Source organism: Actinia tenebrosa, unplaced genomic scaffold, assembly GCF_029948245.1.
Source record: "Actinia tenebrosa isolate PJP-AT-01 unplaced genomic scaffold, QUT_ActTen_1.0 PGA_scaffold0__85_contigs__length_37466705, whole genome shotgun sequence".
Lineage (NCBI taxonomy): Eukaryota > Metazoa > Cnidaria > Anthozoa > Actiniaria > Actiniidae > Actinia > Actinia tenebrosa.
In genome coordinates this window covers 26,554,759-26,580,044 of record NW_028292569.1, presented here as the reverse complement: position 1 = coordinate 26,580,044, position 25,286 = coordinate 26,554,759, and the positions used below count along the sequence as shown (strand labels likewise).

Below are 25,286 nucleotides of genomic sequence, written 5' to 3'. Positions count from 1 at the left end.
CAGAAGACCACTACTCATTTATAATTACATTATACCAAAGAAGCGTTTTACTTGTCCATTAGATATCGGATTAGGATTATTATAGGATTTTTTATAGTTTTTTTTTTTACTTTTTATGTATATGGGACCCGGAAGTGCGTCAGAGCTCCAAATATTACATTACGTCGAAGCCCCTGTCAAAGGGTCTTCCATATAGTGCCGCCAGACATCTTGGTTTTATTTTTATTCGTGGATCGTTCGATTCGATTCGATATATATTTTATTTTATTTATGGCGAATCCTAAGAGGATTCACACTACAGCTTCTGCTCGACTAAAGCAGGACTATCTTCGAATCCGTCGAGACCCAGTTCCTTATATAACAGCCTGTCCTTTACACTCAAATATCTTGGAATGGTGAGGATTTTGACTTAAAATGGATTCCTTCCTTAATTATTTTCTAATTGTTATACTTATTATTTACTTAAATGTTATTATTTGTAACCATTGAAGTCATTATTGAGCATTTTTTCGGTACTTTTAGGCATTACGTCGTACGAGGTCCAGAAAACACTCCCTATGACGGTAAGTTATACACGTATCAAAGCAAAATTTAAGTATTTTTAGAAAAACTCAAGTCATTTCAGCTATTTATGACACGATGGAGCTTATTATTAACAGATATATTGTTGATATTAGAGAATTTGTAGTTTAAACTCGTAAAGGGCTGCCAAATGGGCTGTTTATTACAGCTGTTACAACGTAATTTCAAGAAGACTATACAAGCTACACTTTATGTAAATGGTGTTGAGAGATTACATTTAACCCACAGACAGAGGCTGTCAACAAAAAAGTAGGAAAGTAGGAGCTGAAAGTTGATTAGTTTCATTTGTTCCCTTATCTTGTTGTTTGGAGCTACGTGGTCACGTCAAAGAAGTGTCAATTGTGGTGGGCTTCCTGTGCCACTGAATTTGGTCTTGTACATAGGGTCCTCTTAAAAAGGGTCCCCATAACCTGAGGTTGCCTTAGGATTAGGATATTGATAAGAAAATTGAAGGTTTTTCCAAACTGTTTTAGGTGGGTTTTACCATGGTAAGCTGGTATTCCCCAAGGACTTTCCTTTTAAACCACCAAGGATCTTCATGATCACACCTAATGGGAGATTCAAAGTCAATACAAGGTAAATTGATTCCTGTTATTTTACCTTTTAAAATATCTGAGTTGTAACATCTATGCTCTGATTGGTTTGATCCCCAAATTTTTTAGTGCGAAGCTCCTAAAACTGGGACTACCAATTTGTCTCGCTATCCAATCAGTGTTTAGATCAGAAATAAGAACAATACTGCATGGGTGCTATGTGCAGTACTGTATATTATTAAACAAAAATTGATTGGCAAAATTGTTCAAGCATGTCATGTTGCATAGTGCTTCTCAATGCTTCTCAAGGGTTCTGCCAATCCCCAAGTGTTTTATCACTGCACACTACACAGATATTGTGCAAAAGCAAACTTCTCAACCAATCAGAAAGTAGGATTTATGAAAATTATGTATATGAAGTAGAAGGATAAAAAGGGGTTTATTAATATATATATTTTTATATATAGATTATGTCTTTCAATAAGTGATTTTCACCCTGACACATGGAATCCAGCTTGGTCTGTATCTACTATTTTAACAGGACTCCTGAGTTTTATGGTGAGTCTTACAGTATTAAAGAAATAGGAATTTACTTTTTTGACCAGCAGTGATGCCTGTTGTATAGGAGCTGGAGCAGTAGCAATTGCCATCCCCCTCCCCTCCCCCCAAAGTTTTTCTGGGCTTGTGAATATTGTTGGAAACTATGGTAAGGGTGAAACATATGCATGTGTATTGTTGGTGGGTAAATGGTACATTATCTCTCCTCCCCCCCCCCCTAAATGACCAAGACCTTGCTATGCCTTTGAGTTAATTTCTTTAAGGAGTTAAGGGCAGGGATGGTGCAGAAACTTTCTGCAAAGTTTTTGCATAAAAATAGAGTTTAATTCCCCAAGGATTGAAAAATGTATTGTTTTGGTACCCCAACATGGCTGCTGTGAAGTCATGTGGAAACTCTTTCTGCATCATTGTCTTTTTTTAATTTTTAATTTCATTTTTTAATGTTTGTTGTTTGTTTATATATATTTTAGACTGAAACAGCACCAACTCTTGGCAGTATTGAAACATCAGACTTTCAGGTAGAATTTTCTCCTATTTCTTATGTCCTAGGCTTGATAGCAATTTATTCCCAAATCTCAGTGGTATTGTAAATAAGCATAGTACATTGAATTGAACATATTGGATACCTTTTTTTTATTTGTCTATTTTTTTTAATTTAGAAAAGGCAATTTGCATATGCTAGTGGAGCTTTCAACTTGCAGGACAGAACTTTTTGTGAATTATTTCCAAATATTGTTGAAGTAAGTATCGAACGCGTTTTATTTTTTCAATTTAATTTTATTGAGCTTTGCCATAAACTATTACAAACATACAGCAATGATGCATAAAAAAAAGTTTGTACACACAACATGCACACAATGGCTGGGAAATCACTACAGCATGCAGTATGCCAAGTACATTAGTCCCCTCACATATTACAGATAGAGGAAATCAAATATAACAAACAAAAGTTAAAATGGCAGGGAGACCACAACAGCATGAGCCAATTACTGTGGATTATAGATTGTAGCTTGAACCAGAGCTTTGACCCATTGGACTCACTGAGGTGAAAGACTACGCATTAGCAGTGTATGCGACCATGTCATACTACATGTCTATTTTTAATTATATAATGGTTAATAAAACTCTGCCTAGCCTGCATCACATCCGGAATTTTCTTCGTAAATACGAAGAAAATTCCGGATGTGACGCAGGCTAAACTCTGCCTGGCTCAACAGTTTTCCTTTTGAGCATGTGCCAAGTTGTCTAGCTTTCAAAAACTTGTGGTTAGTGATAAGGTACATACAATGTAGATTACATAAAACCACAATACATCCTACAGCAAAGATTTAGCCCATGACATGCATTGGCCTAACCTTATAACTGGTCACAAATAAGCTAATATCCTATTTGCATTTCATTGTGTGAGGCACTTACTTTAATTAAAGATGATACTGTATTATGAGGGTAGGCTTGCATTCATCAAATTTTGCAAAAGTCAAACATATAATATAATATTTTTCCTTTCTATAGGAAATTCAAGCAAAACTGAAAGAAAGAGGAGAATTACTTTCATCAGAAAAATCAAGTAATCTTGTACAATCTTCCAGTTTGGACTCTGAGAACATTGCAGGCGGCAACCATGGAATTATGGGCAGCACGTTAGTAAATATCTGTGTCATACTTGGCTTCGCTGCTTTTGCGTACACAGTCAAGTGTGTTTTGAGAGCTGTTGAAAATAGCTAGTAGCAGGAATATCTATAAAAAATCCAGATAATAATAATATTTGGCACCCAAATCACTCACCAAACCCACATATTCCATAATAGTACAGTACTATGTAGTTCTGGTGATGGTAAACATTATATGAAGATGATAATTCTAGGGTGCTGTATCTAATGGACAAATTCCCCTTAAATTATGTCAGAAGTGCCCCTTGACTAATCCATGGAAAATTTTAGGAGGAGAGGAGGAAAATTGATTGCATTGGAGATAAAATTTTAATGTTCACCAAGTATGGTCACCATGGAAATAGTGAGAATGAATGAAGAGGATTGTTGTTGAAGAAAAGAGAATTTCATAACAATGACTGACAAGTGCAAAACGAGGTCACCTGTCATTAGTTTGCAAAAGATATAAGCACATGTTATGTGTTTATTGAAGAAAAGTATAAGAAAATGACCTTTTGTTTTGACCTGAATTCATGCTATCCACCTTTATTTAGAATGAGCAGCCTTGCTCAGCCTTACAAGATGACTCGGTGGCCTCATTTTCGTTTGCTCATCAGCCATTATGGTAATGGTGTACGGAGGTGTCTAATAGCAATGACAATATACATATATGAATTATTAATGTTAGCTGATTAAAAGAAGAATGGATGGAGTATCTATAGATCTATGACTAAGCTATTTTAAAAGGATCATAAGGCAAACATCTCGTTGGTAAATAGGTCATGAATGAATATTAGCTTTGAGAACTATTAAATAACCACTTTCATGTTATGCTGCAGCAACTCACTGAGAAAAATATTGCCCAAAGTATTGCCTTGCAGTTAAGTTTATCTGTAACTATAAAAAAATTTCAACAATTTTATGAACAAATATTACCAGAATGTCAGGTTATGAGAAAAAAAAAAGCAATAAGGGTTATATGAAACACATTTGAAATAATTTTAGTACGCTGTTGTGTTTCATCCAATGCCAGAGGGTTGATCCAGGGGGGGGTATGCCCAAACTCTCTTAACTGCAATCGAACCCATGCATTAAATAAACTATGAACCAGCCTTAGTTAGATAATCATGATTCTATCAGCTAAGAAGCTGGAAATGTCTTACTTTTCTACAGCTTGCCTGTCACAAAATTGAAGTCATTGTTTGATATTGGTTAGTTCAAACCCTGCCTCGGTCTAACCCCTGCTCCAATCAAAATCCTGGTTTTGTGTAGTATCTAGTACCCAGACCTTTCATTAGAAAACTGAAGAGGGTTTGGGTACGAAAATGATGTACATCGATGTACATGCTTTATGACTTCAATACATAACGAATTACTCAATTATACAGTTTCTCATTAATCCCATATAGGTAACTGTCCAATTATTTTCCTAATTGGACAGGTCTTGTTGATATGGAGTTAATTAGGCCCCATTATAATTAATAGGTAATGGAATTTCATGCTCCCCAATCAAGAAATAATTAGACTCAAAAAATTCCTCTGACTGCCAATTTGTCAGTCCTCAGAACTTTTGCTCAGCAGCATGGAGTCCTATTACATATACATATCGAAGTATATAAACAAAAATTACTACAAGTGTAAAAAGAAAATAGTTAATTTTGTATATTATAGATTTCACTTAGTTTGGTGTCCACAAGACCAATAGCCAATGTCTGTTGGGGATCTCCCTTTAGTTTGACACTCAATTTTCTGATTTTAGGCCATGGCTATCATTGCATTCCATACTCGTGTATCCTCTTCTGCTCTTAAACAAAGGAAGGATACTCAAGGAAATGTGTCGTACTGTATAAAGCCTGATAATAGAAGACATTGTACCGAAACTAAAGAGCACTTCAGTAGGAAAAAAATACTTGCTAAAATTGTCAGTGGTTGGGATGTAAAGATATCATGCTAATAGCATGTATGTAAATGAGGGAAAGGGAAAGGACATTCAAACCATTGCGTATTATAAGAAAATAAAATGTATTTGTAAAAAGAGAAAATTCTGGAACCGGTAGTTCTTCGTTTTTATTACGACTACTTTAAAGTGTATATCAAGGGGAGAAAAAAAAATTTTTTTTAATCACTTATATGTGAATAGTGTAGTAGTACGGCTGCAGTATTTTTGTATGTGGTCTTATCTTTTCAAAGATAAAAGCATTTGAAATATCAATATTGGAAAGAATAGAAATTTCGAAAGTCTCACTCAAAGCTTATGCCACACAAAAGGTAATCTCACTAAAAGGGCTACCTGTGGACTTAGAGCTATTGTTCACCGAAACAATAGACCGGTTCACGATAGTCGGTGCATTATGGGTAATCAGGGCAAGATTTCAAAGAAGCGAAGCGAGAACAGTATGTTTTTCGTTGCATTTTACGTGGATGAAGAAACCTCCGATCTATTTCTGATTTTTGACCCGATTGCATTGAGCCACGCATTTCACTGGTTATCAGGGGAGTGGAACACTAATTATTGTTAGCGGCTAAGACTTGTTCTAAATGTTCAAATTTTGATTTAAAAAAATTTGTACATCAACACAAAGCACTCGACTGGGATAAAAACTCTGTTAAAAATAAAACAGAGGATAATGAATTTACAGAAAAAGGTTTTGCTTTTATAATTCATCCCAAGGCAGAAATATAACGGAAAACATAACTTTTCTCGTTTCGCTTCTTTGGAATTTTGCCCTGATTACCCATAATGCACCGACTATCGTGTACCAGTCTATAGTTAAAAGGTTCTACATGTTAAGATATTTTTATCATGCAGTCCCATATATACGTGGCCTATTTACCAAACATGTTTTTATGCTGCTGAGTAGCGCGTATTACTATGATTATTTTGACAGATGGAAAATGCAAATTCATAATTCTTAAACTTCAAAAATATCAATTATGCAAGCTTTCATTGTAAAGAAAATGTTATTTGACTTGACTTTAATAAAAGTCATAGCTATTTTAAAGCAGTTTTCTCATTGTTTGAAGATTAATGTTTTTGTTCTTTACTGAGTTATCAATGAAAAACTATTCCTGCTACTGGGTTTTAACCATTCGCTTAGCGAAACCTTTCGCTCAAAATGGTAAGTACTAATAAATGTATAAATTTAAGCTTTGGTGGAATCTATTTTCTAAGGTTTCTGCTTGCGTATGTAGTTAGGCATTATGCACAAGCTGTATATATTACTTGCATTGTGGGTTTTAAATCGTGACTTTCGAATCGTGAATGTCGATACTATTGAATGCAGCATGGGAAGAGAATTTGGAAGAAATCTTGCAATTTGTTTGGATTATTCTCTTTGAAAAAAAACAAAAAAAAACAAATATATTTGTATTAAAACCTCGGCAATTATTACTATCCCTATTCATTTATTCACCTTTCTGACCAACTTCACTTGATTTATGACTTCCTTTTCTTTGCTTCCTTTTCTATTTCTTTTTAATTAGTTTTTTTTTTTTCCTTCTTAAATTTACGAGGCAAAATGTATTCTTAAACAAGGCAAAGTCAGTTTTTCCACTTTGATTTGAAATTCATTTTACGGCAAGCTAACTTCTTCCAATTCAAGCAGCGGTTAATCAATACACTCTCTTGTTTCTATTTAAGTCTCTCCGCTAAGAAAACAAATCGGCAAAGAAAACAGACAAAAAATGGTATCAATTATTAATGATGAATTGTAACAGGTCACTAGGCAACAGCAGTTGAACTTCCATAACGGGTCTGTCGGGCCGTGCAATCCGTATTGGACTATAGTTACACTGTAAAAACAAATTTTATTGTGTCGAAAAAAAGTTTAAAAATCGAAAAAAAAACTTGTGAAAGAGTAATAAAAAGTACTCCTTTGTCACTCCAGTTCGTCTTCCTTCTTTTTTTAATTTGTTCGCTAATTCAATATTAAGTGTGCTACATTTTGCACTTAAGTGTAAGCATTTACCTATTAATATTATGGCCAATATGCCACCAGCCAATGAGAAACCAGTTTGAAACTGAAGCCTTTTGCATTAACACTGACTAAATCTACAAACACAAGATAGTATTTTGAGTTCATTTGACGCAGCGAAAGAATACGACGAGGCTAGTATCTACTAAGTACTTCCTCAGCTTCAAGAAGAATACCATGGGCCCAGATGCATTGGCTTTGGTAATTTCAATAATTCTTATAAATGTTTCAGTCCGCGGCGATTGCTTTTAAGATGGAATTGTACCTAGCTATACTTAGTATAGGATCAGTAGAAAAAACATAATTCAGTAAAGATATTCTTGTTGCAGTATTCATCATATATCCTTGAGGAGTCTTCCTATCCGACTTAAGTGCATTATTTTAAAAAAAAATTGTTTTCATGTGTCGTTTGGAGATGTTGAGCCGATGCTTTTCCTACTATTTTAATTTATAATTTATCATTTTTAAGTGTATGTAGTATCTTTTACGTTTACGCCCGTTAGCGTACGTCCACTACAAAGCATTATTTTTTACAAAAGGCATGACGAAAATATTCCAAAATAGGAAGAGGGTTGACAGCAAAGAATCAATGACCACTCCAAAAACGTCTAATAATAGTTCTAAAATATAACGTTGAATTCGAGTTAGCTGTGTCCAGAATGAGATCAACCTACCAGTTTTATTACGTCGATCTGTGAGTTAGCTATACACTGATATGAGATCAGCCAAGAGTGTTGTTTCAATGTATCGATAACTGATATTTGAATGCTTTTTAAAACGTAACTTTATTTTTGCTTGGGATACTGCGAAATCTCATTTTTATTTCGTTGTGTCCTGTTAATTTATCTATTTTTTTTATTTTCACATATTTAATTTTAAAAAGAGATATCGACAACACTTTCCTTTTTTTCTATTTTTCTATGATAAAGAGCGTTTTTACATTTCATTTTATTTAATATAAATATTTTTTAAATTACCATTTGTTTTAAAGCAGAATTGAATAAAATGAAGAACATAAAGAAAAATGAATCTCATTTGAAATAAGTCAGCAGGAGAGAGTAAATAAGTTCTTTTGAGAAATTAAAATAAGAATAAATTTCTTGTATCGAAGCTACAAAAATATAGAAAGGATATAAAAAACAATTGGATTGTGAAAAAAGTTTTGGCAATCTTTCGATTATATTCAGAACGCCACTTTGGAGGGCCTTTGTTCTTTTTATTTTTTAACTTCAAAGGGGGTATCTAGTCAGCCAATCTATCCCCGCCTCGATCCCTCCTTTTAAAAAGCACGAAGAATATACCTTTGGCCGACTCTCTCAAGTTTGCATATTTTTTTTATTTGTTCCTTTACAGACTGAACACCTGACAGAGACAGAGATTCGAGGTATTTAGCTATTATTATTATTATTATTATTATTATTATTATATTATCATTATTGTCATTATTATTATTATTATTATTATTATTATTATTATCATTATTGATATTTATTTTGCAGGGGTTTTTTTTACTTATTTTTAAATTACATATGAAGGGTAGATGGGATGGGAGGGAGTTTTATAATGTATAGTTAGGAAGATAGGAAGATAGGTGTCCTCTATTAGTTCACAATTTATTGTAAACTAGAAAATTTCGACACGTAAATAAAGTAATTATTATTATTATTATTATTGATATCATTATTATTATTATTATTATTATTATTATTGATTATTATCTCGCCAAAAACTTATTGAATTTTATGAAATGAATTATTGAAAAAAACTTATTGCATTTTATTGAATTTTGTTGTTGTTCAGCTTGAGTATATATGTTTTGAATTTGCTCACCTGGGTTTCTTTTTATAACCTTCATCCATTCTAAGAATTAATCCGAACAATCCTTTTTGCAGCTGTAATTTCACACGCCACAAAAAACTTCCCTCTTTTGATCGAGTATTTTTTTTCGGCTAGTTCTCAGGTTTTTCTCCCTCCACAAAACCAGCTTTTAAATTTTCAGTAACACGGGCCACTGTTTTTTAGCTACTGCCTTTATAAGGCAAGAACGATTTTTTAAAAGCAATTAATACTGTGACTTATTGAAGCAGGATATGAAGAACGGATAGGGTACACACACTGACAAGTCCTTTTCTATATATAGCAGTGTTTTCGGTATTGTACTGTTCCAGGAAACAGACTGCGAAACAATTCAATGTTTTGACTACACTTAGTTACTGTTGTTCAACAAACTAGCTAGAATACTTCAGAATTTAAGACTCTGATTGTGGATGGCATTTTCATTCTATTTTCACGAAAATCATCAAAATTTTAATTAAGCTAAAACTTTACTGGAATAACCCTTAAAGGTCTAATAATTACTGGTTAAAGTTTTTTCCTGATATTCGGATGGGAAGTATTATATTTTAACGAATTTTTATAGGAGTCTGCGACGTCATACACTCAACTCTAAACATCGCTCCATACATTTATTTGTTTTGTAACCAAAATATCTTCTAGTTTTATACTCAGTATTGAAGAAAAGATACCCTAAAATGATTCTAACCACAAGTTATGTACGCTACGTCCTTAAGCGGACCTTTGGGCTTAATAGAAATAAAGTAAAACATGAAGTTATTTACAAAGAAATGTGCGAAGCGATGTTTAGTGTTGAGTGTTTGACGTCACAGACTCCTATGAAAATTCGTTAAAATACAATACCTCCCATCCGAATATCGGGGAAAAACTTAAACCAGTGATTGTTAGACCTTTAAGGGTTATTCCAGTAATTGAAATTAAAACAATTCATACTCAATTTCCAAAAATTAAGTAAGAATTATTTGACTTTTTAACATTCTTATGAAAATTGAATCCAATCTTTAAACTGGAATAATGTGTGTCCAGTTCTGAACTAAATTATCCCTGATGCAAAGCTCAAAGCAACTCAACTCAATTTATTTTCGCATAATAATTTACAATTAATGATATATTTACAAAATGAATTATTATTACATTTACTCATTACAAAGTAATTATTATAATTTTCCTAAACTTTACAGGCAATGTTACTCGAGTAGGATAGTTTTCTATTTCAGCAACGTTGCGTGCAACAAATTGCGTCGTGTGTCATGCCTCGCAACATCAATTGTATGCAACATTGCGCGCAATGCTGCACCGTGTGTCCGTAGATTAAATAAACTGGGAAGTTTTCTAGTTAGGCTCTAGCCATAGAAAATAAAAAATAAAAAATAAAAAAATAAAAAAAATTGCACAAATTCCTTTATTAAGAAAAAGTGTGATTTCATTTGGATTTTTGTTAGCCTTTCATCCAAAATAATTTTTAAAATCGGATCTACACTGACGGTCCAAATGATAAAATCCTTTTTCACTAGAGTACAAAGAAGCTTTTACAGTCTTCGATAAGGATGGTGATGGCACAGTTACAATTAAAGAGTTGGCTACAGTGATGAGAACACTAGGCGTCAACCCTTCCGAGGCTGAACTGAAGAAAATCATTGAGGAGGTTGATGAAGACGGTATGAGTACATATATTCGGCTGGTTGGCTGGTTGGCTGGTTGGCTGGTTGGCTGGTTGGCTGGTTGGCTGGTTGGCTGGTTGGCTGGTTGGCTGGTTGGCTGGTTGGCTGGTTGGCTGGTTGGCTGGTTGGCTGGTTGGCTGGTTGGCTGGTTGGCTGGTTGGCTGGTTGGCTGGTTGGCTGGTTGGCTGGTTGGCTGGTTGGCTGGTCATTTCGTTAATTCCTTTTGCTTCGTTGGTTTGTTTGTTCGTTCCTTCGTCCCAGTGCTCGTTCAAATGTATATTTATTCGACCACGCGTTCGTTCGCTGTCCTTCCTTCCTTCCTTCATTCCTTTTTTCCTTCCTTCCTTCCTTCCTTCCTTCCTTCCTTCCTTCCTTCCTTCCTTCCTTCCTTCCTTCCTTCCTTCCTTCCTTCCTTCCTTCTTTCCTTCCTTCCGTCGTTATTTGATCTTTCGTTCGTTCGTTCGCTCGTTCGTTCGTTACGTTCATTCATTCTTTGTTTCGCCTATTCGTTTCCTTGAAAGCATCTCATGAATATATATATTCCATCACCCACAGGAAGTGGTACCATGGACTTCACAGAATTCCTCGTCGTCATGTCTAAAATGAAAAACAATGACAATACAGACAAAGAGCTTTACGAGGCCTTCTGTGTGTTTGACAAAGACGGCAATGGCTTCATCAGTCCAGACGAAATGAATATGATCTTTAGCAATCTTGGAACTGCAAACATTCCACACGATGACCTTGAAGAGTTGATGGAAGAGGCCGATATTGATGGCGACGGGCAAATAAATTACGAAGGTTTGTTGTTCATGTTGATACTCTAAAACTTACTGCGCATGATCAAAATTCTTCATGGAATATATATATATTCACATCACTGCTATGCTATTTTCTTGGCAGTCATCTATTACCAAAAACTCTCTCAATTTCAGGCTGCATGCGCCCTAAAAGCTTTTATTTTGGTTGATTTTGGCAAAATATTTGGCATTGAAGACTTTTCAGGGAGTAACAGCGAGAGTCCCTTAAGGGGATTGAACCCATATTGATCCCCTATATGCAGATAAACTAAGTTTGTGGCCTATATGTTTAACGTCTCTGAAAGACAGGGACAAGAGCGCTATTTTACGTGGTCATCCTGGCCACGGCGAAGGTCTAACAAGCTAGCATTTTTTTTTAAAAGAGCAAGGGTAGCACCTTAATTCTCAGATATTTTAAGAACCTGAGAGTTGGTCCAGCCCAAACTTAAATATTCAAACCCCGACCTCTCACACAACGGACCGGTGCTCTACCAATTTAGCCCACCGGGAGTCGGTTTACAAAGTTTAGTTAAACCTTAAATCATTTTCTTCAATGTTACGTATAACGCTCTCTTTTATTTTTGATAGAGTTTTACAAGATGATGGTGAAGCTCCGCTAGATCGCTCATTCAGACCACCTAAGAAATTTGCACATACACTCAACACATACACTCACACCTAAACACATGACCTAAACGAGTATTAATTAAAAACCTTTCTTCATCATTCCGATTGATATTTATTTTCTACTTGAAGATAAGTATAAGGAATAAGCAACTCACCTTCAGACTATTACGCATGCTCAGAAATTTGGCGGGAGACGTGTAAAGCAACCTTTCCTCGAAAAAAAGCCATAATCCAGACGATGCTGAAGGAACTGAGTAATTTAATTAAATGTCAGAAATCTAGGAAAGAGGAGGGGAGGGGACTGGGGCTATCGAACTTCACTTCACAAAGCACACGGAATTTAAATAAAAGATCATTGTAAAAGACAACACCTGATTTACACTAATATACTCACTAATAAACATAAAAAGAAAAATATGTTTACCACATTTGATCGACTTATATACTCACTAATAAATATAAAAAGAAAAAAAATGTTTACCACATTTGATCGACTGCAGCTAACGATAGACTTTGAAGCTCCCCGCTGGACAATTAGATCCAGTCCGCTTGTTTCATAAATTCTAATTTCGATGTAAAAACAAGTTGGCAGTAAATATGAACCAGATCCACTTGGGCATGATGCTTTGCCCATTTCGTATCACATGTCATTCACTAGAGAATAAGATTCTATGTTTGAGTTGTATCCATATTCATTTGGCTTCTCATGAGCAACTGCAGTTAAATAAGAATGAAAACTCTAGAGAATAACACGTGGTCTGAAATTGGAAAACATTGGATTAGGTCTACCACACTCCTAACAGTGTCCTATGCAATGCTATGTAAATGCTGAATAATTCATTCCAAAATCAAATTATGCAGCATTTGACGTGTGGTTTGCATCTATAAAAACCGCTGAAAATTGTCAAACACGGGAGGGGGGTTAATTGATTTCTTCTGAATATTCTTCCTCATTCGCCGGAAGTTGAAACGTTTTGTTTTTATTATAATTCAGCATTTAACTAGTTTTCCTACCGCAACAACTGTTGTAAATTGCTAAATTATCGACCATATTCAAAGTCACTGCCAAGTCGAAACATTTATTAACATTAAGCAGTATTTGACTACCTTTTCTACCGCAACAACTGTCGTAAATTGCTAAATTATCGACCAAAGTCACTGCCAAGTCGAAACATTTATTAAAATTAAGCAGCATTGTACTAGTTTTCAACCATAAAACCGCTGTATAGAGGTTTGTGAAACTGAAGGATTCAAATATCTTTGAATTTTCGTCCTTATTCCGAGTTAAAGCGCTATTTTCTTTTTGTATACTTATGCAGCGTTCAAATGTTGTTTTTTTTTTCCTTTATATTACAACTTCTGAAATTTGTGACAAATTGAAGGTTTCAAAATATCTTTGAACTTCCTCCTCATTCAAAGTTGAAAATGAAATTTTGCATCATTTAACTGGTTTGTTTACATTCCTAACTGAAATACTAAATAAATATGCTGATAGAAATTGAAGGATTCGAAATATCGTTGAATTTTCGTCCTCATTCCAATTACTGCAGCAATTAACTGGTTTTCATCTGTAACGATTCATAAAAATGGAAATACAGATTAAATGACTTAAAATGTCGTTCTTTGCTGTACGCATTAATTTTCTTTGCTTACGTTTGTTTCATGACTTTAACTTCCTGTGAGTTAATTATAACCTCTCTATTCGTACACAGCTTGTGTTATCTTAAAAGACCCAATGGCTGCAAACTTCACATTTCATTGTCTCGACTTCAAAATCTTTTAGCATTAATAATTTGTATTTCTAATGATTTAATCTTTCCTATCGACCAAATACCTCAGTACTATCAGGAACTTGATCATCGACATACTGGAGCTCACAGGCTTGTAACAAAAATGGTAAGTTTCATAAATTAACATATTAGCTTGCTGTAAAAAAAAAAAAAAAAAAAGCTAAATGACAAGCATTACGATTATCTGGTGCAATTTCCGTGCAATTAACGTTTAATTTCGCGTGTTTTCTGTGTATTTTCTGTCCTTTTTCGTTGCAAACTATCAAAAATCGCTCGAAAAAAAGAAGTAAATATTCATTACAATACCTAGAAGCTGTCTAGTTTTATGGCAACTTTATACCAAATGTAACCTGACTTGACGTTTTTTTTTTTTTACGTTTTTATTTACTTAAATGTTCTTCATAATTCAAGGTTTTGAAAATCATCATTTACAGTTCTGCTAAAATTATGTTATTAATTGATAATGATTTGTAAGCAAAAAACTGAGTATTGAGTATCGAGTTGAATAGTATAAATTTGACTTCAAATCTTTCGCTTGTTTTTGTTGAACAACTGAGCTGGCGTCAGTAGAGATAAACTTTAACTTCAAGATAATAAACATCTGGATTGAGAAGATTCATATACGTCTCGCGTACTAACCAAATTAACACAAATAAAAACTCATATAATTTAACTATTTATTCCGACTCAATAGCTGCCGAAATACAAATGTAAAGAAATATCTAAACCTTATAATTGAGCTAGTTCTACAACAAGAATTTAGCTATGTATTTGAACGGTTGAAAATAAAGAAAAATAACTCAAAGCAATAGAGGCAAACTATTAGAAAGAACATTTTCTAGAAAGTTGTTTTGAATATGAAATTTTTTCTCGATACTTCTTTATGAACCTCAAAAATTAAACCAAAAAGATTGCCTTTATTAGCTTTGCGTGATATAGTTTTCGTTTTTAATTATTTCAGGATTTTCTATACCTTAGTTGATTGGAAAAATATAACTGTCCACTAATAAAACAAATTAATATGAATGATTTTCTGCTAATCATGGACTTCAAAAATAATTACATTTCCGATCATATTCTACGCTCAATTTCTGGAGTGTAGAATAACGTTTTATTCAAATGTTTTGGACTTTGACGATCAATAAATAATTAAATATACTTTAAAAGATTTTTTTCGAGTTTGTATATATCGGCCAAAGATTTGCCTTATCTTACCATATTCTTGCTTTACAAATTGTTTCTCCTGAATTTTTTTATCTTATATATAAATGAATAAAAGTTTTTTCAGTAAAACTGATCTTTATGTAGATCAATCACCGGATCGAGCGTGTTCGCGATCATCGGTATCGTTATCGTTACAATGGCGATAAGGTATCGAATAATGTAATCAAAACTATTATAGTCAGCTTTGAGGTGTCACTAAGCATATTGCGCGCGCATCTCGGGATATCGGCGCGGGGAAATTCATTGGCGGACGCGTTTCACGTTGTTTTTTGATTTGATTTCTTCTTGTTTACCATCTTCTTCTTCATTTTCTTCTTTACTTTCTTCTCCATTCTCTTCTTTCTTCTTCTTTTACAAATACTACTATATATATCGGATAAACAACTGTTCATAAAATGTTTGAAAACTAGACATATCAAGGCTATTAATTCAGCTACATATTAAAATTACTCCAAATCCTTATAATTTTTCACAATTCTATCCCCCTGTAAACCATCTGTGAGCTCATATATAGTGAACAACTGGGCAATTGTTCAGTATCTTGGCTACAATGCTATGGTATACTTAATCAGATGCTTTAGTGTTGTTTTTGTTTCTTTAATTAAAGGCAGAAGAGTTGAATGAAGAACAAATTGCAGGTATGAAGCTGTCATTTGGCATCATGAATACCTATTGTTTGCATGTTAACAAGCAATGCACAAGACTGAGTTTGTATTCCTTGGGCACAATGTCTTTCCCATTTCAGACGCACCCCTTATCATTCTTTTGCCCAATGTACCAATCAGATGTACCTGATGATATGCACACCAACAATATTTGTACAATCCATCCATCCATCCATCCATCCACCCATCCATCCATCCATCCATCCATCCATCCATCCATCCATCCATCCATCCATCCATCCATCCATCCATCCATCCATCCATCCATCCATCCACCCTTCTTTTTTCCAATTTCAACTGTCTTACTGTCTCTTGCTTTCTGTCTCGCTCCTGTCAGCACCAGAGGAAAACTCTGAACCCAGGCCTCTCGTCACATCTCTATTGGAAGCCGGTAAACTATAGGCACATAAAAATATAATTAAATTAAATTAATCAGTGTCCGTTATTTTGTTGTTGTCGTCGTCGTCGTTGTTGTTGTTGTTGTTGTTGTTGTTGTTGTACGTTGTTGTTACTCAACATAATATGCACTGTGCATGCTCTTCTTTGTAACAATGCATATGGAAATATATCATTTCTTTGTTTAAACGATATACACCTATTTTTAAAAACGTCGTTTGGAGATTTGAAATCTGAGACCGAAAGGAATTGTGGGTCGTAAGCTGTGAATTGTTTTTTAATTAGTAGTTCGCAAAAGTTATCATCTTGATATACTAACTTTGAACGATGACCTGGTAATGAAAAGTGAATTGATGAAATAAGTACTCTTTAGTCTAAAAAGTTGAATTCTTTTGTTAGATCCATTCTGCTCTCTTTTTTTGTGTAGAATTCAAGGAGGCTTTCTCCCTTTTCGACAAGGATGGTGATGGCACCATTACCACCAAAGAGTTGGGCACAGTTATGAGGTCTCTTGGACAGAACCCTACTGAAGTTGAGCTACAGGACATGATCAATGAAGTTGATGCAGACGGTGAGTAGTATTGAGCATTGAATATTCGATTTTAAATTATTTTGTATGTTAAAAAATATCAGATAGACGTGTATGTAATATGATCCTTATGTAAGGGAATCCAGAATAGATTACTGTAGTAATATTAGAGTGAACTTTGATTTTGGTCCATTTTTATGTAGCAGCTTGGGCTTTTTTTTTTTTTTTTTTTTTTTTTTTTTTTTTACATTTCTAACCACTTGTTATTCTCTTGAGAATAAGATTCTTTGTTTGAGTCGTATCCATATTCATGTCTCTTCTCATTAGCATCAGGTAAATAAAGAAACTATACTCTAGGGAATGACACGTTGTCTGAAATCGAAAAGCATTGTCTTTCTTTCTTTCTACAGATAATGGAACAATAGACTTTCCCGAGTTTCTCGCCATGATGGCCAAGAAAATGAAGGACACAGACAGTGAAGAGGAAATCCGTGAAGCCTTCCGTGTATTCGATAAAGATGGCAATGGTTTTATCAGCGCTGCTGAACTCCGACACGTCATGACCAATCTTGGAGAGAAGCTCACCGATGAGGAAGTCGATGAGATGATCCGAGAAGCTGACATTGATGGTGATGGACAAGTCAATTATGATGGTATTTTCTTGGTATTTGCTTAATAACAAAAAAGAATTAATGATAGTATTTTTTTAATCACTTGCATATGACTTAGGAGAGCGCAAACTAGGGATGCGAACCCCCCCCCCCCCCCCCCCGGGGGGGGGGTACTACCACCCCAACTTGAGTATCGGTGTGCCGCCAGGACCTCAAAACCCTGACCCTATCCCAGACCTAAAATTTTGATTTTACATACCCCACCCCAGACTAAAACTAAGAATTGTACACCGTATCCCAGACTAAAAGACGGAAAATACGGTTTTACAATCGATTGCAATCAATATTTACTAACATTTTTATTGTTTTTGTGTCGGCAGAAAGCGTAGTAAAATGATACCCTATCCCAGACAAAATGTCAAAAAATGATACCCTACCCCAGACCCAAAAGCCGAAAAACCATGCCCTATAGGGCGGCACATACCCGTATAGCAAATATAGGGGAGTACCCCCCCCCCCCCCCCCCCCCGGGGATACGAAAGACTATATTGATTAGCATTTTTCTTTTTATTTCTTTTAATTTCTTTTTTAATTACGGGTATGGACCACCTTATAACAATACAAAATTGCGTCCCTATTTCAAACCTTTTCATTTTACCTCGTCCCAATACCTAGTTTTGTTTTCAATTCCAGAGTTTGTTAAGATGATGACGAACAAGTAATACCCGTGCCTTCAGTTGTGGAATTTAATATACAAAATAGAACTGGCAACCTATATATAATACCAAACTTTTATAGCCCCGTTTGCACTAGCGATTTTTGCGGCGATTTTTTTTTTTTTTTTTTTTTTTTTTTTTTTTTTTTTTCGATTTTGTCCATAATAAATAGTGGTAAAGAATTTACTTGCAAAGTTTTTTTCAGGATACCAAGATTTTCCTAGACGAATGTCTCTTTTGAAGGATGAGACAAAAGATTTCATATTTACGAAAATTGCCACAAAATCGTCGCAAAAATCGCCAGTGTAAAGTGGGCTTAATACAGCCATTTTTTAGATTAGTTTTTCGTATGACAGCGAAAAGCTCGCAGCACATGTCGTCACATGGCAAGGCGTACGCGAAACCACTCACATTGCAGTAGAATTGAACATAGCGCATGAACACACGCCGGGACACAGTCAACGTTCTGCTAGACCAATCACATTGCGCAAGAAAAACATCAGCCAATCAAAATTACACAAAACATGACGGTACCGAGATTTTCACAGTCATACGAAAACTGTTCAATGCGGATAGCATACGCTCGGCTAAATTTCCTTGTATTACTCAACGATTAATTCTACTGGCCGCGAGCTTCATTTTTGAAAAACAAAGCTACCCAGTAACTTGAAAGTTTTAGGATAAATCTGAGAAAAAAACTGGAGAAAAACCTCTTTCTTCCTTCTTTTTTCAAAACTAATAGTGACATTTTTTATTCATTCCTAAGGTGACGCTGCACGTGGTGGTTGTCATAACAATACACCAGTTTCGTTTTTAATATAAATTAGATGGATACCTCTGTTTTTGAAGACCACAGTCTCATTTGTACAGGTTTAGCCTCGTTTATTAGTCAGCTATTCACGGATATCATTAAAAGCCCGTGGAATTTCAAAACGTTGGTATTGTTCAAGTTGCACATTCTTTACATTACAGTTGACTTTTGCAAAGGATTCGCTCTTAAGCAAGGTCGAACTTCACTTGAAACAATAAATAATGCGGTTTACTTTTGATGTCATTAGGTTCGGTTCATGTGAAGTTCGACGTCTGTACTCGCCCTAAACCTGTCCAAATGAGGTTTAGTCATAAAACACAGCGGTATTTATCGAATAAGAAAAGATAAGGGACTATATTGTACAGCTTTGTTAGCACAACTCTACATTATTAAAATTCTGAAAGCGCTTGACGGCACACACTTGAAAGGGTTTTGGCCAATAGACGGTACTTGTAAGACCAGTTGGGTCTGGACGCATAGATCCTGGAGGAAGAGTTAACTCAAACTCATGTAGCAGACGAGAAACTATCAGAAATAATTCTGACTTTGCAAGAGATTTCCCTATGCAGACTCGAGTGCCAGCACCAAAAGGGAACATATTCTGACTCTTCTCCGGATCCTTTAGGAACCTTTCGGGCCTGAATTCGTAGGGACTGTCCCATTCTTCAGGGTCATGATGTATTGCCCATAAATTAACATAAACAAAAGATCCCTTGTTAATGTCATAGCCATCTATCTTGAAGTCTCCGATTGCTTTACGACGGATGATGGGAAAGACGGGACTAATGCGCATGACTTCATTGATAGTTGCCTGAAGGTAAGGCAACCTCTCCTTGTGCTCTAACCAAGGGGCCTGATCACTACCTACTACTTCATCAAGCTCTTGGTGGATTTTTGCTTGGACTTCTGGGTAGAGAATAAGATAAAGTAAAATCCAGCGAAGCGCAGTGGTTGTTGTTTCAAACCCAGCCAGGAAAACATCACTGACTGCCATGTGCAGATGATCGTCTGTAAGGAGGCCATTGTTGTTCTCGTCTTCCATACATTTTAGAATAGTATCTGTCAGATCCCTTGTCACCCCACTTCTATAGCTTCGCCTGTGGTCATCGATTTTCTCTTTTACGATCCGATCTCTTTCCTTGATAATTTCATTCATTCGTTTAACAGTTTTGATTGGAAAGTGCCGTAGCCATGGCAATAGTATTAGTGGATTTTCCGGCGAGGCTAGCTTAGCAAGAGCTTCGGTATTCGTGACGATTTGATGAAATTCCTTGTCGTCTAACTCGTACCTCTTTCCATACACAAGCGAACAAATGACGTTCATCACACACAAAGTTAATGGAAGTTTTGGATCTATTGCTGTGCCTTTGGTTGATCTTAAAATTTCATTAAGCTCATTAGCCTCCTTAATAATCAAATTTTCGACATCCGCCGAGCCTCCACTATAAAACCGCAAAGCTGAGTGTACCATTTTTCTCTGGCTTTTCCATGTGGGACCAAGTTTCCCAAAAATCAAGCTGCATCCATTCCTCGTCATTAGGTCTATGACGTATGCTGATGTTCGGTCTCCGACATTTTTGCCTTCATTAACTAAAACGTCTTTTGCAGTTTTACCTCTGTTGATGACGTTGATCTTTTTGCCCATCAAATGAAGTCGATACAAACCATTGAAATCTTTGCCAAGATCTGTCAAGGAAAGGTGCAGCACAGGCCCTAACTGCGGAAAGTTTCCGAGCAGAGGGTAACTGAAGGGGCCTGGAGGGGAGTTTTGATCCTGTTTTCTCGTGATAAGGAAATATAAGGTAGTAAGCACAAGTAAAGCGACAACAACGGGAACCTCTACGAACATGACGGCACGTTACTATGGTCTATAAACAAGAAAAGAACAATCAACTTTATGTTAATTAGTAGTGCATGGACAAGACTTAAGAAACCTTCTTCAAACGCATATCTTTTCAAAAAAGATAGGAGACCCCCATTACTTATTAATTCCATATATTTAAAAAAATGCATGCTAAACATGTACACTCGTTCAGTAAAAAAATAAGAAATAATAATAATAATGATAATAATAATAATAATAATGATAATAATAATAATAATGATAATAATAATAATAATGATGATAATAATAATAATAATGATAATAATAATAATAATAATGATAATAATAAATAAATATACGACATTTATCTATCGCAATGAAACAAAAAAATTTCTGCTTCATCTCGACCCGCGAGAACGACAAAAAATAACCACATAATTCCACATACTCCCATTCATGCTTAGTTGATATAAGAGATGGGATGAAATATTGACCGGCGGTGTAAGCCAAGCTGGAACAGCTTGGCTTAGGAGTGCTGACTACGACCCACGTGGACCCATGGGTGGGTAGGTTCTCCATCAGTCCAGCTCGTTCCTCTGGCAAAACTTAGCAAGAATGAGTGTATATTTACTCGAGGCGCTTTTATAGCCAATCCGTGGCGTTATTCACGTGCACATAAATATATATTATTTTGAGTTATTTCATTTTCGCATATCATTAGGAGTATTTAGAATAGCGATGTAATTTGCTTTTCCCTCCAAACATAGTGTTAGTTTTTTTAAAATGCCTCAGAGAAAAGAACCGTTTTCAAATTTTTCCATTCCAATACCTTTTTTTGATAAAATTCGTATTTTTTCCAACCGAATTATGTCTTCGTTTCACCACTTGACTCGCGTCTAGCAGCTGTTGAAATGATCGACTTCTAAGTCACTGTGTTACTCATGATATTGTTTTATATTTTTTTTATCGTTTTATATTGTTTTATCAACTGGCAAAGTTTCAGAAATTTGACACTTGCTTCCCATTTTCCGCGAACGTGTTAAAAGTGTGACGTCAAAGGCAAAAACGACTTCCGTGTCCATATAACGTAAAGCTGTATTATAAAGAATTTTTCTTTACTCATTTTTTTCCTGACAGGAGCTATTTGTCGTATATGAAAGAACTAATAGTTTTTAAAAGAGATTAAATTATTAATAATAGTTTTTGCTTTGTTATAGCGGTTTTATTGAGAAATACGTCTCAAGTTTAGCTCTATAAAAGTACTTCCGTCCAACTACTCTCAAAAAGCGAAAAATATTATTAAACATTTAACCTCCAACTCAAGCAATGAGAGCTTTGGACAACAAATCTTGCTTTAAAAAGAAGTAAGAAAAGTCTTTATGGAAGCGATTTTCGTTTTAGAAGTGATTTTCGTTTTGGAACCGGAAGTCGTTTTATCTTTACAAATGAGGTCACACTTTAATGACGTCACGCTTACCAAAATGAAAACACGAGGAAAACACGAGGCCTCGAGCATAAACTAGCGAATAAATGCATGAATCTTGTTGGATATTTAACCTTCGCCTTTTTGATTGGATAAAAGGTTTATTCCCTTGGTATAAGTATAAGTCTCAACGAATCACGGAACAATCTTGCTCTTGAATTTAAGACCACCTTTAAATCTCAGCTTAAGACATTTTTATTTGGGAAATCTTTTTATTTTTATCGTTCATATTTGTATGTATATATTTGCTTTTTACTTATATATATGTGTATTTATTATGATCTAATTTATTGTCTGTGATGTGCATTTGCATGAGCTGGTATGTAGGTAAAATTTCCACAATATAAAATAATAATAATAATAATAATAATAATAATAATAATTGTGGTTCTAAGGCATTACAAAATCTCAATGCCTTTACATTAAGATATATAAACTAAGAATAAAAATAAACTCAAATAATAAATATGGTCTCACTACATGGATTATAAATTGAACAGGTATGTTTTAAGTTTCTTTTTAAAAAGTTCTACTGATGATGCATGTCTAATGTCCTTAGGGAGAGCGTAAAAATGAATTTTCTATTATTAATATTATTGTCATCATCATTATTATTATTTATTATTATTTATATACTTACCACACCCCTAAGGTCAAGGAAATGACATGCGGGAAAAATCTATTGTAGTTTCTACTATATATGTATATCAAATCGCAAGAACTTTGTCATATCAAAATGAAAATGCGATATAACAAATTGCAATTAATATATAGAGTTTTATATAGATAGAATTTTATCTTCAAGTGTTGAAAAGATCTCTCACGAGTGAACGCAGCGAACGAGTGAGAGATTTTCAATACGAGAAGATAAAATTCGTATCTCCAAGCGCCCATGTAATATTCTGTTTATTATATAATTATCAATGAAGTATGTTTTGGCTTTTTCAGGCAATTCTTTCCGTGTATTTTTGAATAGCCATCGCAATGGTGTTATTTTCACACGTGAGAATAACATGTTATTTTCACGTGTGAGGATATCAATTTTTCGAAATAGAGAAAAATAGATATTTCATTGGTAATTATATAATAAATATTTTTATTTGACATAATTATTATAATAATTATACAGCTTCTCATTAATCGCATATAGGTAACTGTCCAATTATTTTCTTAATTGGACAGGTCTTGTTGATATGGGATTAATTAGGCAGCTATATAATTAATAGGTAATGGGATTTCATGCTCCCCAATCAAGAAATAATTAGACTCGAAAAATTCCTCTGAATGCCAAATTGGACTCGGCCTATGGCCTCATCCAATTTTGGAAGTCCTCGGAATTTTCCTCGTCCAATTATTTCTTAATTGGACAGCATGGAGTCCTATTACATATACTTATTTTACTGCAAAGATGAGAGTATGTGGACCGCGTGGCACTAATGAAATAGTAGAAGATAATATAGGTAAGTTGTAGTGCTTGGGAACGAGGTTATTCCGGGCGAAAGCCCTTGGAATTAAATTCGGAAAAATTAATTTCCGACTGGGATTCGAACCCACGACCTTCGGAATTGTACTACCGATGCTCTACCAGCTGAGCTAGAGGTCAGACTGAGAGCAGGCCGGGGTGAAATAGATGTTAGGTCGCGGTAATTATGATGCAAAGATGAGAGTATGTGGACCGCGTGGCACTAATGAAATAGTAGAAGATAATTATATACCTTCTTCCGGGCTTCTGCCCGGAATAACCTCGTTCCCAAGCACTACAACTTACCTATATTATCTTTACTTATTTTACTGTTATGAAGGATTTGACTGACATTTTTGATATTAACTTGGTGGTATGTACTAAAACGGTAAATTTTATTAAACTAGGGGGATTTAAAATAAAATTATAAGTATTTCTAATTATAATTCCTTTTTTTATGGCAACGTTCTTGCAATTAGGTGTATATTTTCTTACTTTATGATGTATTTACTAGTAAAAAATAAAGGAATTTCTCGAGAAATAATTAGTCTAACTATAATTTTTAAACGGTAATAATAAAAAGGTAAATTATACACCGTGAAAGGATGAAAAAACGTACTGACGTTTCGGACGCTAGTCCTTCGTCGGAGTAAAAACTTTAAAAGCTGTAAAAACGCCGACGAAGGACTAGCGTCCGAAACGTCAGTCAGTTTTTTCATCTTTTCTCGGTGTATAATTTAACTTTTTATCATTACTGTTTCATTAGAAACACTGACGCAGCTCACACTAGTTTTTAGCTAGTTATCTCTTTTTATAATTTTTATATAACATGTATTCCGCTTTTCGATGAGTCATAATTTATTTTTATTATGCAAATATTTGACTAACCTTGCTGGCCGAACGCATTTCAGTTTCTCCAGCTAGTATTCATGTTACAAATTTATTTACAATTCCTTTGAATTTATTTTTCTCTGGTTTCATTCGAGTTCTGGATTCTTTAGTACAATATAATTGGAGCAGAATGCATGAAGAAGATTACAAGTTTAGGCTACAAATACAACTACATTGCTCTTTGGCGACAGATCAACTGGTTTCCTTCATCTAAAAGAACTTCCGTAAATTAGAATTTACTGACAAAACTGATATTGATCACATAGTGACCGTTTAGGATGGGGTTTATAAATAATATATTTACTTACCTCAACAGATTCTTTTCAGTCGTTTTCGAATGAAGTCGTAATGTCCACTGAAGAGAGTGAGAGTCGAATATTAACATGAAATTAAAGGATCATAAGGACCAATAGGAAAGTGTGTAAAAAATCACAATCATTTCATTATTTGAGAAATGATCACACCCACTCGACCAATCAGTGCCCGGTAAATCAAGTACTCTGAATCAATAGAAAACTTAGGTGTCAAGGGGTGAAGGCCTTGAAGCAAAGGAGAATGATCACAACCCACTCGACCAATCAGTGCCCGGTAAATCAAGTGCTCTGAATCAATAGAAAACTTAGGTGTCAAGGGGTGAAGGCCTTG

At 34.8% G+C, this 25,286-nt stretch overlaps 4 protein-coding genes across 7 annotated transcripts; 3 read left to right on the top strand and 1 right to left on the bottom strand.

Moving 5' to 3' along the window:
- Positions 1 to 193: 193 nt before the first annotated feature.
- LOC116309068 (ubiquitin-conjugating enzyme E2 J2) lies at positions 194 to 5,372 on the top strand. The gene is made up of 7 exons (XM_031719605.2): positions 194 to 395; positions 523 to 563; positions 1,056 to 1,158; positions 1,583 to 1,673; positions 2,144 to 2,191; positions 2,333 to 2,413; positions 3,186 to 5,372. The coding sequence occupies exons 1-7, from the start codon at positions 271 to 273 to the stop codon at positions 3,396 to 3,398; spliced, it is 702 nt and encodes a 233-aa protein (XP_031575465.1). The 5' UTR covers positions 194 to 270; the 3' UTR covers positions 3,399 to 5,372.
- Positions 5,373 to 6,318: 946 nt separating this feature from the next.
- On the top strand, positions 6,319 to 12,606 carry LOC116309067 (neo-calmodulin). Of its 2 annotated transcripts, none has more exons than XM_031719604.2 (5): positions 6,319 to 6,441; positions 8,650 to 8,680; positions 10,665 to 10,808; positions 11,367 to 11,612; positions 12,200 to 12,606. In XM_031719604.2, exons 1-5 carry the CDS (start codon positions 6,439 to 6,441, stop codon positions 12,229 to 12,231), a joined length of 456 nt encoding a protein of 151 aa, XP_031575464.1. In that variant the 5' UTR covers positions 6,319 to 6,438; the 3' UTR covers positions 12,232 to 12,606. The 2 variants fall into 2 exon arrangements, with proteins under 2 accessions (XP_031575464.1, XP_031575463.1); XM_031719603.1 differs by lacking the exon at positions 6,319 to 6,441 and adding an exon at positions 7,364 to 7,497.
- A 1,373-nt stretch (positions 12,607 to 13,979) lies between these two features.
- On the top strand, positions 13,980 to 18,289 carry LOC116309062 (neo-calmodulin). The gene is made up of 6 exons (XM_089038122.1): positions 13,980 to 14,134; positions 15,860 to 15,890; positions 16,255 to 16,308; positions 16,741 to 16,884; positions 17,253 to 17,495; positions 18,147 to 18,289. Exons 1-6 carry the CDS (start codon positions 14,132 to 14,134, stop codon positions 18,173 to 18,175), a joined length of 504 nt encoding a protein of 167 aa, XP_088894248.1. The 5' UTR covers positions 13,980 to 14,131; the 3' UTR covers positions 18,176 to 18,289.
- On the bottom strand, positions 18,281 to 25,027 carry LOC116309069 (steroid 17-alpha-hydroxylase/17,20 lyase). Of its 3 annotated transcripts, none has more exons than XM_031719608.2 (2): positions 24,950 to 25,027; positions 18,281 to 20,848 (listed from the first exon to the last, which is right to left on the bottom strand). In XM_031719608.2, the coding sequence occupies exon 2, from the start codon at positions 20,827 to 20,829 to the stop codon at positions 19,351 to 19,353; it is 1,479 nt and encodes a 492-aa protein (XP_031575468.1). In that variant the 5' UTR covers positions 20,830 to 20,848; positions 24,950 to 25,027; the 3' UTR covers positions 18,281 to 19,350. The 3 variants fall into 3 exon arrangements, with proteins under 3 accessions (XP_031575468.1, XP_031575467.1, XP_031575469.1); XM_031719607.2 differs by lacking the exon at positions 24,950 to 25,027 and adding an exon at positions 21,635 to 21,738; XM_031719609.2 differs by lacking the exon at positions 24,950 to 25,027 and adding an exon at positions 21,254 to 21,404.
- Positions 25,028 to 25,286: the final 259 nt, after the last annotated feature.

Excerpts from the sequence above, each read along its gene's own strand:
- LOC116309068 (XM_031719605.2), top strand. The coding sequence starts at position 271 with ATGGCGAATCCTAAGAGGATTCACACTACAGCTTCTGCTCGACTAAAG. Across the intron at positions 564-1,055 it reads AGAAAACACTCCCTATGACG|GTGGGTTTTACCATGGTAAG; the intron begins GTAAGTTATACA and ends AAACTGTTTTAG. Across the intron at positions 1,674-2,143 it reads CAGGACTCCTGAGTTTTATG|ACTGAAACAGCACCAACTCT; the intron begins GTGAGTCTTACA and ends TATATATTTTAG.
- LOC116309067 (XM_031719603.1), top strand. The coding sequence starts at position 7,474 with ATGGGCCCAGATGCATTGGCTTTG. Across the intron at positions 7,498-8,649 it reads GCCCAGATGCATTGGCTTTG|ACTGAACACCTGACAGAGAC; the intron begins GTAATTTCAATA and ends GTTCCTTTACAG. Across the intron at positions 11,613-12,199 it reads CGGGCAAATAAATTACGAAG|AGTTTTACAAGATGATGGTG; the intron begins GTTTGTTGTTCA and ends TATTTTTGATAG.
- LOC116309062 (XM_089038122.1), top strand. Across the intron at positions 15,891-16,254 it reads GAATGAAGAACAAATTGCAG|CACCAGAGGAAAACTCTGAA; the intron begins GTATGAAGCTGT and ends CGCTCCTGTCAG. Across the intron at positions 16,885-17,252 it reads CAATGAAGTTGATGCAGACG|ATAATGGAACAATAGACTTT; the intron begins GTGAGTAGTATT and ends TTCTTTCTACAG.
- LOC116309069 (XM_031719608.2), bottom strand. The coding sequence starts at position 20,829 with ATGTTCGTAGAGGTTCCCGTTGTTGTCGCTTTACTTGTGCTTACTACC.